At 34.9% G+C, this 13,001-nt stretch overlaps 1 protein-coding gene across 1 annotated transcript; it reads right to left on the reverse strand.

Moving 5' to 3' along the window:
* Positions 1-637: 637 nt before the first annotated feature.
* On the reverse strand, positions 638-5,801 carry LOC107467056 (homeobox-leucine zipper protein ANTHOCYANINLESS 2). The gene is made up of 9 exons (XM_016086076.3): positions 5,024-5,801; positions 4,651-4,868; positions 4,436-4,553; positions 3,647-4,336; positions 3,234-3,335; positions 2,932-3,144; positions 1,932-2,106; positions 1,486-1,853; positions 638-1,408 (listed from the first exon to the last, which is right to left on the reverse strand). The coding sequence occupies exons 1-9, from the start codon at positions 5,141-5,143 to the stop codon at positions 1,028-1,030; spliced, it is 2,385 nt and encodes a 794-aa protein (XP_015941562.1). The 5' UTR covers positions 5,144-5,801; the 3' UTR covers positions 638-1,027.
* Between the last annotated feature and the right edge of the window lie 7,200 nt (positions 5,802-13,001).

The following is a 13,001-nucleotide window of genomic DNA, read 5'->3' on the forward strand; positions in this document are numbered from 1 at the left end:
ATATTGTAAGATAGTATGGTCATGGTCATTTGCTATTTTTTAATGGTAAATATGGTCAAATAAAATAGTATAAGAAATTAAAAGAAAATGTATTTACAAGTTTAGAAAATATTAATTTATTTTTCAATAGAATAAATTATATATTGAATAACAAAAGTTGTTATCGGTTTCTTTTCAAACTAACTAATACTCATTTAGGTGCTTATAGAAAAGTTAAAAAAAAAATGACTTCTCTCATAATACTACTATTTTTTATCACATTTCTATAAAATAAGTACTTTTAGAGTAAAAAATTTAAATATAAAATAACTTATTTATAAATTATTTTTAACATAATCATTTATTATTTAAGTTATTTTAAGTTATTTTATCAAAAAAAACTTAATTAAACTGTGTACTCAAATTGAACCTTACTACAGGATTATACCCAATAGAGAATATATAAAAACAATGTACCAAATAAACGAATTATTTATAACATTTTCATTTTGAGAAAAATTTTAAACAATCAACAACTTCACATATATTTTATCTTTCCCATAAAAGAGAAGGAATATAATTTATTAATATTTTTTCGTAATTACATATTTGACTACAAATATAAAACAATGCTTTCATAAAGGCTTCTCTATAAATGGGAGATACATTTAGGTACCTTGAACCCAAAAAAAAGACGATATAAGAGGCAGAATAATATCAAAGAAAGCAAAAAATGCATTCGAAAAGACATAGTTGAGCAGTTTGGAAGTTGCGAAGTATGTGTTAGGATGGAAATAAAACAAAAAGAAAGAAACAGATGTTTTGTTTTGTTGGATAAAATAAAATAGAGAGGCGAGACGAAATCGCTGGTGAACGAGTCAATACCCGAACCGGCGACTCCAACTCCAACACCACAAACTTTTTCGCGGTTCGTTCTTGACTCGAAACCTTTCCTTACGCGACCCTTTCTGTCTCAAGTCTCAACCTCTCTCTCTCTCTCTATCTCTATACAATAACGTAACAAGCAAAACAAAAAGAATATGAGTGTTTATGAAAGTGTGAGTGCAGCTTTGATCTTGTGAATGGTGCATGAGATCAAGTTATTCACAGTATCCACCGACTCCACTGTAAGCTTTGCTGTTGGCAGGCTATTCACCAAGATTTGGAACCCAACCGTCAGCAAGCTTCCACCTCCCTCGTCGCTGCTGCTGCCGCCCTTGGCTAAGTTCCCGTTGGAGCCGGACGACGAATGACCATCGGGGAGAATGGCAAAACCCGAAGGCAAGAGTGCAACATATGCAGAATCACCACCGCTCATCACCACGTTCAACGACGGCACATCCACCGGTGCATATACTACCACCGAGCAGGATGCATCTGTCCATGTCTCTTGCAGAATCACCATGCTGCTATCATTCGCATTCACACCCTTCCAATATCAATCAAGATTTTTGGTTAGATAGTTTGACATGCTTGATTATCGATTATTCAAAGAATGCAACTTACATTAGCACGTAAGAGAGAAACACAATTTCCATGTCCTTGGCCTTTGGCAATGTGGACCATCTCCTGCATAGGTCCACCGTTCGACAGAATGTCCCACTCGCTTCTAAGCCGTTCGTCGCGCAGAAACTCGAACAGCCTTTGCCGTGACACCGGCACCCAAACAGATGTGGCGGCACTCAGGACGATGCCTGGAGGCTCCCCAGGGTCATCCACATTCTTCCTCGTCATTACTCTCATGTCATCATCCAAGGTTCCAATGTGAAGGCTGTCCCACTTGCGAGCCGACGAGGCGCAAACGCCCGAACAGAAGTTACTGGTCATGCGCTGTGCCAGCTTCAACATGCTTCTCCTGCCGGCCTGGCTTAATGCTGCAAAATAAATAGCATGACTTGATATACATTCAAAGAAACACCAACATCAACATGCATGTGTATATATATATATACCTGTGTGATCGTCGCTTGAGATGGATGAGGACATGAGGATTGCCAAGCATTCACATTGCCTCTGGAGGGTGGCTATCCATCTATGAGCACCAAATCCAAAGCCAGAATTGATCAATGGCCGATACAGTTGGTGCACCACACTATCATCGTACTGCCAATGTTCAACCCAAGTAACCTACAACAGTAGTTCATACAGTACTCTCAGAAATGGAAAACATCTTTTTTTTGAAATGGAGTTTGTTGGAATAATATAACACAGTCCTCACTCCTCACTTAACTAACTACATAAGAAATGTTGACATAAGCCCTAGGATAATTATAAATTAATACCCAATTATAGAAGCCGGTGGAGGATCATCCAAGTCAAATGGATAGAGGTGAATCTCAACAGAGTTAGCAGACTATGGAATTTCTTAATATTATCAAAACCTGTCTCCATTATATTATTGAAGAGGACTGGATCCAGGTCATTAAGGTCTCGTTCAAAGTAAAGAAATACTATTATGTTGGCTTATATAGCAGAGACTGGAATATAGAAGAAAGCAAATGTATAGTTGATATATATAAACATGGATTGTAGAATCCAAGACCTGTCAAATTTTTAGGCACTTTTTAATATTATTTTTGGAAGTTGCCAGATAGAAATGCAGCTTCAAACTTCTATGGCTAAACCATATAAACCTTGATTAACTAGTCTCTAAGAGTATTGCAAGTACAGACAATAAGCAAACCCTTAATTTAAATATTATTATATTTTTAATAGAGAAGTATCTTCCACAGTACGAAAGATATTCCCAAGCAAGGTGCACCTCAAAAGAACAGTACAAATTATTGGTAGCACAGAGAAAAGAAGAAATCTAATTCAAGTGCAAGCTCCAGTACTTCTATAATAAGAGAAAATAGACAAATTAGGATATAAGTCAAGATATGACATGATAATATCCAACCACAAAAACAAAAGAAAAAGAGAGAACCAAAATGAATTTGTATGAGCACTTACCTTGGAGTAACCATTGGGCATATCGTGCACAACGCAGCCAGAAGGAAGCCTCCGACAGCTCATGAATGGCTGTGCATTCGCAGCATCGCGACCGATCTCAACAGAAACGTCGACTACAGCCCATACACCTTCCGCATGCTGCTTACAGAACCGGAGGAACCTCACTTGACGAATAGGGACTAGTGGTGAAAGTAATTGAATCTCCGAATGCATCTGAAGTGTATAATTGTATTCACTATTCAGTTCCGGCCAACTATGATGGTATAGTGAATGAAGCAAAACATAAAGAAAGAGAAACATACCAGTTGCAAAGCACCATTTCTGGTTCCACCCATGCCACTAGATATAACATCAAGGGTGACAGCTCTAGCAATCATTGATGGAAACATCTCTAACCATCGGTTCTATTCAAAGAAAGAATCCATTAAGAATAAGATATTATCCAATCGTATAATTTCACACCAATAAATAGTCATGGGCCATAAGGAACCACTGTACAAAATCATTTTTCCCCTTTCTACTAAGAGAATATTGCACTGATCCATATTAAAAACTCCATGTAAATCTAAAAGATAAATATCAAATAGCACAAAAAGCTACCACTAACAGTTTTATCACTCAAAATGAATATGGCACATTTTATAAGTTTATTATTAAGTTGTGAATTAATACTGAACTTCACTGAAGCCTAAGAAGTGAAGCATCGTAATCATACCGCATCCATCAAAGTTTCCACAAGGGCCAAACTGTTGATGATTACTATCCCAGTTTCTCTTGTAGCTTCAGTTACATAACCAGCAGGTTTGGGACCAATACAAGGATTGAACACCCTTGCATACTCTTCATGATTCAGTACCTCCCTCTCACCATCAAAGCCCTTAATCCAAAGAGGGCTATCTGCCTGAGCCATCTTAATCAATTCATCCATGGCAGCCAGTGCAACATCTACAAGCATAGATCTCTCAAGCTGAACATCATTTCCCATCAATCCCAATGGTGACTTCATTCCAGATATTGCTGGTTGAGTGCCTAATACTCCATCTCCTAAATCAAGTCCCATCTGCAAGGGAGCTCCAAAGGGGCTCGAAACACCAATACCATTCCTTCCAATACCGAGTTCTAGACCAGAATTTGAGGTTGGGAGAGCCATGGGATTGGTCAGTGATGAGATTGGCTTGCCAAGGAACTTGTTTGCCAAGGCACATATGCGGTTCAATTCATCCCTCAGTCGAGCATTTTCAATTCGAATCTGGTGCTCCTCGAATGAAATTTGGCCAGGAATGGCTGGGCCACCACAGTTGTTACACACTGGGTTTGACATGGCTTCCTTCATCAAACTATTCTCAGCTCTGAGCTTCTCATTCTCCTGTCTAAGCATTATGTTCTCATGCCGTTCCAATTGGGTCTGAATCAGGAAAAGCAGTTCAATAATAATCACAGTATTCAACTTGGATCAACAAAATACACGCGAGTGCAATAATAATTCAACTGTTTGCAAATTCACCTTCATTTGGGTTCTCCTATTCTGAAACCAGAACTTGACTTGCTTATTCTCCAAGCCAAGCCTCTTACTAAGATCCAACCTTTGCTTCTCATCAGGATGAGGACACTCTTTGAAGAAACTGAAAAACCATTAAGACCAAAGAAACATCAACCTCAGTTTCCACATCCCAAATAAACAAATAACAAAACGAACTGAAAATTTTCATAAATCCATACGTCTCAAGCTCTTGAATTTGGTGAGGAGTATGTCTATGGTATCTCTTCTTCCTCCGTGGCTGGTCATCACCGGCATCCTGATCATCACCGGAGGCACCTTCAAAATTATCGCTTCCCGACCTGCTCTCATACTCATCATCTCTCAACCTCCCAATCAAACTGGTGTCAAAATTTTCCCCTATGAGACCCATATCACCATGACCCTCCATTTTTCTCTGCTGCAGAATAAGAATAGAGTCATCAGCAGCAACAAGAAGAATTCAATAAGGATAAATATGAACATGCACAAGTCAAGATTCATTATTAATGAACAAGTAAAGGATGATAACATGAAATGCTCAATAACGAAGTCCAAAAGCAAAATGAGACATACAGCTGAGAAAGAGAAGGAAGATGGATTTTGCAATGAACTGGGAATAGGTTGGGAAATATCATTCAAAACAGCTCTGTTACTGTTCCCACTGTTGGTGCTAATCGAACCCTCAAACCCCATAAAAAAAAGTTCCCCAAGAGATGACGAACCTTTTTTCTTTTCTCTCCTATATACCAAAATTTTCTCAGTAACGTGTACTCTCTACCACTATGATGCTTATTCTTATGTTCTCCAGTTTTCTTTTTGCTCCTAAAAAACTTGTCTCTATCTCTTTTACCAAGGAACTTTACAGTTTTTGATTCCTTGGGTATTGACTTTTTGCACTTTGAAACAGGATCGAGCTGAATTATTTATAGATGAAAAGTGGAGAGAAGTAAAAAGTTGTTTCCTTGTCAACACCCCCCATAGAAGACTTTGCACCCTCTCTCTCTATCAACTGAAAGTCTATTCTAGAAACAGATGGAAAGAGTAAGAGGACAAGAAAGTCCCTTCGTCCCTGATGGAAGGAGGGTCACAGACACATGCTCCTCATGTCTGCAACCCCAATGGCAAGAGAGACCACAGAAACAGTGACAAATAAGGGTGGTGGGGGATGAAGTTGAATCCCTAGTTTTCCTATATTTCACACTTGGACTGCTTACTTTGTCAGTATTGGAGAATTCTGAAAGAGACCCAGAAAAGGAGAATTTTGAAAGAATCCCTATTTCTCCTATACACACACACATACACTGCATAGGAAAAGAGAATGTAAAACAAAGAGATTATCAATTTTATCATTTTCAAGATAAACAAAAAAAATACAAGACCTTATCTCACATGTATCTCATAGTCATAGTCATATTCACACACCATCACTCCTGACTTTTCAAATGCATCATATCAAATCTAAGCCAAAAGATAGTTACCTCATAAAACCATCCCCACCATTCTCTCTCTACCCCCACACACACTGATATAAGTGAGAAAGCTGGGAAATGGGAATGGAGTTAGATGGCATAGAAACCAACCCTGGTACGGAGGAAAATGATACCTTTTATTAACTTGACAGCGTGAAAAGTTAAAAAGGGTCCAAAACTTAAGCCACTGCTGGGTTCCACAGCTAACAAAGTTATGATTTTTTTTTTTTTACCTTTTTTATTTTCCTCTTACAGATCCTTCCAACACTTTCTCTCTCTTGGATCTGCGGAAGAGAAAAGGACCCAGGACAAAAAACGTATATTTTCCCACTATATAATATTAAAAAAAAAATAATATTATATATATTGACATACACATGTGTCCATGCCTAGATTTTGATAGCAATAAAAAACGAAAATGGCGGAGCTGACTTACGGTGACTCTCAGTCTGAGATAATCAGAAAGTCAATGTTGCTTCCTCTACTTGTTTTGTTTTGTTCCTAACTCAAATTATTTTTCTGCTTTGAACAAAACCCATTCTGAATCCGAAGCCTCTCCAATGGCTGTTTCTTCATCTCATCTCCCTCATGCACTTTTTCTCATTTTTTTAATAATTTATTTTTTTATCTCTATGTGGTCTACACTTTCGACTAGTATCTAGCTAGGACTCTCTTTCTCTCTCTATATATATTTATAAAAATAATATAATATTATAATATTTATTATTTTTGTTAAAGGGAGTGTGTTTCTCGCTCTACTGAGAGAGAAAAAATAAAGACAGAGTATAGAAACGGTGTGGGGTCCATGCTAGGACAAGGGTGAGATCGAGATTTCCGCCAACAATCCCAACTTCAACTTGGATCGCGTGTCAACACGCTCCTTCATTTGGTGTTTACTTCTGCAACCACACGCCTTTGTCTATTTAAAAGGCGGTGTATTTGGTGTGTGCCGGACCACGTTAACACGGGGGTATTATTGTCATTTCGACAATGTTAAGGCCGTGTTTGGATGAGAGGTGTATTACGTGGCTTGTTTGCGATGGAGACAGATAAGAGAGACTGAGAAGTGAGTGGCGTCGGCCATTGTATGATTTAATAACTGATTGGATTGGGTCCTGTGTATGCCAAATCCAACTGTTATTTCTTTTAATTTAATATTCTATTATTTTATTCATTGAACTACAAATCAGTAAAATATTATCATTCACTTGATGATAAATATTTCATTTGTATGCAACATCTCTTATGGTATGAATTTTAATCCTTCTTACTGTATTTAACGTTGAGCGTGAAAAGGAAACAAGATCAATAATATCATCTTGTGTTTCCTATTCCGTTTTCAGCTTACTTTGCACATGTTTTAAACCGCTGCTTGAAAATCAAGTTTAACAACAAAAATCAAATTGACTTGCGAAATTATTTACAAAGACAAACATTTCTCTTAACTCATGGATTATTACGTGATATGATCAAATATTACAACTCGGAAGTTACCATAATTGCACTGTTTTATGATTTGCATCGCGATTAAAAGGCTATCATGTCATAAGATAAGAGAAAAAAAAATGACACACGATTATCATACCATTGAAAAATATAAATATCTGTCTATACATAGTATGCTTATTATTGTTTCTTCATTTTAATGAAATTGAATGAATGAACGAATATATTTCCAAAATACAGCTGGTGTGCTACGATTTTATTGTATGTGGTACACCGAATAGAGAGGAGGGGTGTGCAAAACCTAATCCGAACTTGAAACATATTTTGTCTGGTTAAGATTATTATGTCAGTATTATTTTGTGTTATTTGTATGAAGAATAGAGTTTATCTTATTAGAAGAAGAAGCTGAGTCAGCTTGTGATGCAGTTAGTAGTTTAGAAACTAATGGAGGTAGTAGTAGTTAGCAACTAACCAACTTCTATTTCTGTTAGATGACGTGTCCGTAGACTAAGTTAACTAACACCTACCCGAGTGAGATTATTTAGTTAGCATTACAGAAGGGAAACTCTCCCTCAAACTTTCCAGCAACTTCCAGCTTGGAACATCAAAATGAATGGATGCTCGTTCATAAGGGTATGGGTTTATCAGCAACGCAATCATAAGCTGATCTTTTTTGCAATTGTTATTGTTTCATAAACGAGGCCAAGGCCCACACTAATTAACAGAAACTACCGTGGGTTATGTCAAAAAGGCCATCAATAAGAGTTAAATAAAAAAAAATGAGCCATGAGGGACCATAAGTTGGATCGTAGCCTGCATTGAGTTTGGGCCTTCTTGGGCCAGTTGTCTGAAGTTTCTCACTTTGTCACTTTCTCTCCTTTCCTTTCCCTTGGGAGCACTATATTGGAAAAGGTTGGTCGTTGGAGTAGTTAGCAAATTAAGGGCCTAACCCTATTAAAAGGAATGTACTCTGAGTCTGATGTGTCTTTGTATATAACTATATATGGCAATCAATTGAAATGAGTGGTGTTCCTTTCAGTTTGGACACAGAATATTAATGTCATTATGACTTCATAACAACAGTAATAGCAGTGTAATGTGTGTATGTAAGGAAAAACCTTTTATTCTTGGGCAAACCTGAAAGTATGACCACCTTTTCCTTTCGTCTGTTATCCGTTTGGAAACGTTTTATATATAGTTGCTTGTGGATCTGTGTGCAGGGACGGACATAAGAGAGGAGTGGCAGCCTGGCCCTCCAATTTTTTTGAATTGTAATAAGTTATCATGTATAATTTAATTTTTTAAAAAAATTATTCAATATTTAGTTTAATATAAATAAAATTTAGTTTAATTTAAATATTAATAATTTTTAATATCTAAAAAATAAGTAATAATATTAAAAAAATATGAAAAAGATATTATTATTAATATTTTTTAATTAAATAAAAATTTTTAAATTTTATAAAGTGAATTCTTTTTGTTTTTGTAGTCGTTTTTTTATTCATTTGATATTAATTCTCTCTGTTTCAACTGCTATAATTAAGAAATCTTTTTCAATTATGAATATTGTGAAAAATAACTTAGTAACAAAATAAAAGATGAATTTCTTATTAATTGTCTTTTAATTATATTGAAAAGAAAATTACTGAAAAATTTGATACAAATTTTATTACGGTGAATTTTATGATACGAAGAATCGACCACTTCATTAGTAAAAAATATACATATTTTTTTTTTACTTTAAAATATATTTTCTGTCGATATATTTTTATAATATATCTTATATTATATAATTTTTTACATAATTTTTAATATTATATACATTATTGACCTCCATAATATCATTTCTAAATCCGTCCTGTGTGCTTATTATTTTCTTTATTGGCGCCGCAATGCAGGGTAGGAGAATTAGCCACCACCTTAGCCTTGCTTATATTATGCTCACCACTCACAAAAGTTAATTCAACAACTTTCCACAAACCCATACTCCTCGATCAAAATTGACTTCTCACCTACAAATTAGAGGAAGGCAGAATTATTGATTCTATTGCATTTGTTAGCATATAATTAGATATTAACCAGTAACATTATAAAAATATAAATTTTCTAAAATTATGTTATTTTTGTTTTAACAATATAAATAATGACATAAAAAATTTATAGAATTATATTATTTTTACAAAAAAATTTGTAGAAAACAAAAATTCTGTCAATAAAAGAGATCAAGATTTCCGTAATTAAAAAAATAAATAATAATTTTTTTAGTTATTATTTTTATGTAAAAAAATATAATCTTTTATTAATAATTAATTATCTAAAACTTGAAAGAATTTAATGGGTATATTTTTATTTTTGGTTAAGTGTTAATTTTAACTTTTTACGTTTGATTATTTGAGTTTCATCAATCATTAAACTACATACTATAGTACTACTTTATTATATGTGGATTGTGGAGAGTTGATGTCAACCTCGCTCTATGATAACATCGTATCAACTGTTATGTACAAATAATACTATAATAGTCATTTACATATAGACATCCATAAGTTATCAATTAATTTTATATTTATTTATTGGATACCGCTAGGGAGACAATGAAATATGTATATAATGTATACAATGAGCCGTTTATTAAGCCCGATTAATATTAATAGAAAGAATTAATCCATTAATAACCCTAATCCTATTATGGCTGTTTAGATTAACATACCACCCAATTTTTCATATTTTTACTTTTTCTCCAAATCACCCAATCCTTATTTTTGCTGTTCCCCCCACCCCCAACACCCAAACCCTCACAATCTTTGTACACACCCGTTACCGCGCAGAAGCCTGAGAACCTCTCAAGTTGCAACCGAGGAAGGTCACCTCTGAACGCAATACTCTTCATCGTTGGCATCAAGGATGGCGGCCTCTCTCTGCTGAACATCCGGCCGTCTCTGCAACCGAGTCACAGGGCGCGACACCGCCGACCAGGAACGCAACCAAGGAGCCATCACCGACGAACCGAGTTGCAGCAAAGTTCTCCTCACGTGGGCGCTTTCCTCTCCATAGCAGCGGTGCAGCCGATCCGAGAAAATAGCCGTCTGATGGTCAACAGTTTACCAGAAACACAATGAACATCATCTCTGAAAGAATCCTAACCATCCAATGTAAGTGGGTTTAGTTATTCATGTTTCAATTGATAATCGCTCTTGCATGTTTGAATGTAGATAGATTTTGTTGATTAAATCCTTGATTACCCATGGTGAACAAGCCGTGGTTGCTATTTTTCTAATTATTCAAATTTTTCTATTTGATTATTTTTCTATTTATTGAATTTAACTAATGCTTCCAGATACATGAGCAGGATAAGTACACAGTATAAGCTTTTTTTTTTAAATGATGTGTGCCTCAGGCAGCAATAAAACAATCTAAATATCCCAAATTCAAGGCTTCAACAAGACAGACGTCCAAACCCTGTGATTTAGTGTTCATTAGATAGTAAACAGTAATGGCATTCAAGATCTTAATTGAATTCAAGTGGAATGACATACATATCGTCAATTAAATTTCTTGGCTTGTTAGCTGTGCCTCTTATTATCATTGCTATTGATGTCATTTTACTCTTTCAAACGCCATAATTGAGAGAGAACAAAAGCAACTTATAGTGATTAAATTCTTTATTTTTATTATATGTATGTGGACCAAATGGCATCAGGATATCATAGCAAAGGTTGCTATTAATATGCTATATAAGTCAATCTTTGCAATATGCCTCATTAAATGCATGAGTTTTGAGTAACTAAGAAGAAATTACATATATGTATGTATCTATAATTCATGGTAGCTTATTTTACCTACAGCTTTACATAAAGTAAATTTCTTTCAGACTCTCAAAGAAAAGTCAGATTAACTCATTCCACCAACTTCCATACTTGCCTTATGGTTGTTTAATTGTTAGGTTGCAAAACTATGATTTTTTACTGTCTTGTCTCTGTTTACTTGCTCTGTCTATTGTCTAGCTAGTTTCATCTCTCATTTTTTTATTGAAAATAACAAATGATTTATTATACTAACTACTACCAAATAGGTTATTAAATTACTTATTAAATTGGGATACTCTGTTTTGATAGACCGTGTATGATATGTGGTTGTGTTTGGTGTGTTTGTAATTGATGGCTGTACTCCTCCTCATGAGTTGTTAATAATTTCATTTGTAGAACTTGGATGGTCACTTTGATAGGGGATTGGATGGTTGGATTTCGTATTTGCTGCTATGTCTTCATGAGTTAGTTTTTTATCTCATTTATAGATGGTTACAAAAGGAAAATTGTGAGGTTTGATCTTCATGAGTGATCGTCTTTGAATTTATGTCACTATATATATTATGAGATCATTTTTCATTGTTAAATGCTCCTGAAATTGATTTTGAGAGCATCTTGAATTGTTGCTGGAATTGAGGATAGAATGAGAGTCGAGTGTTAAAAATGAGAAAATTTTATTTTATTTCTTTTCCCTTAATTAATTAGTACTTGCATATATCGTTGTTGCGTTGGTATTAGATGTATTCCTTTTTTTTTGTATTTGCTACTAACTCGATGTACACATGATGAGATCAATTACATGTCAAATGGTTAGTTTTCCAGACAATTGGATGGTCATTTTTCATAATGGAGATTGCTATTTTGATTTGATTGTAGTGACAGCACCTTTTTAAAAGGTAATGCTAAAAGAGTCTCTGTTTTCTACGTAAACTAGTGTATATATGGTGCTTAAAAGCAGGTTCTAGTCTTAGATATTCAGTCCTGACGTTTATTGAAGCAGATGGTTACTTTAATTCATTTTGTGGTGGTTATTTTTTACTGTAGCCATTGTTGTTTGGTAATAATATGTTGTTGTGCTGTGTGATTCTTATTTACCATACTCATTGTTGTGTTTATAATTGGTTGATTTGGTCTCTAAATCCTGTTAAATTCTTGCTGAAGATTTCCTTTCTCTATATGGGGCTGCTATTTTTTTATTAGCAGCTGGAATGAATACAATTTTTATGTCTCATGTTGTTTTAATTTTTCTTACTTGATTATAAACTGAAAAGAATATTCACTTGGATTGCAGAGAACCTATTGAGTGAGTATTTATTCACGGTGATCATACATTCTCCTACATTCCAAGCTATAAATCAGATGGGTAAAAAGGAAGTGAGATCACCATTTTCGGCTCCGAGCACGAGGACGTTGAAATAGCGTACAGAAGGATTGCCAAAAGGGAGAAAGTTCAAAAGAAAAAAAACTTAGCATACTTAAGATAACGTACTTGATAAGATTTGAATATTTACCTTATATACTAGTTAGAGTCTTTGGAATTTATTTATGACACATTGGGATGACATTTTTGTGGTGGATCCCTTTTTTTTTAGAACTTATGTGAATCTGTTGGTGTAAAAGAATTCAAGCATGACACTGACGAGTGAGTCGAAAATGACCATCTATTTTTCTTATGAAAGTAACCATCTAGATACATGGTGAACCGAACATCTAGTATACTATTTCTTAGTACAGGGATATCTCTTTTGTATTTCAAGCTGACATTACTTGAATCTGATAAGTGTTGACTTCATTATCACTGTTCTTGAACCAATATACTATAATTTGTTT

Source organism: Arachis duranensis, chromosome 9 (genome assembly GCF_000817695.3).
Source record: "Arachis duranensis cultivar V14167 chromosome 9, aradu.V14167.gnm2.J7QH, whole genome shotgun sequence".
NCBI classification, from domain to species: domain Eukaryota; kingdom Viridiplantae; phylum Streptophyta; class Magnoliopsida; order Fabales; family Fabaceae; genus Arachis; species Arachis duranensis.

Bases quoted from the DNA above. Each gene is read 5' to 3' on its own strand.
- LOC107467056 (XM_016086076.3), bottom strand. From the start codon at position 5,143: ATGGGGTTTGAGGGTTCGATTAGCACCAACAGTGGGAACAGTAACAGA. The intron at 4,869-5,023 runs GTATGTCTCATT...CTTATTCTGCAG, and splicing joins CTTCCTTCTCTTTCTCAGCT to CAGAGAAAAATGGAGGGTCA. The intron at 4,554-4,650 runs GTATGGATTTAT...ATGGTTTTTCAG, and splicing joins CAAATTCAAGAGCTTGAGAC to TTTCTTCAAAGAGTGTCCTC.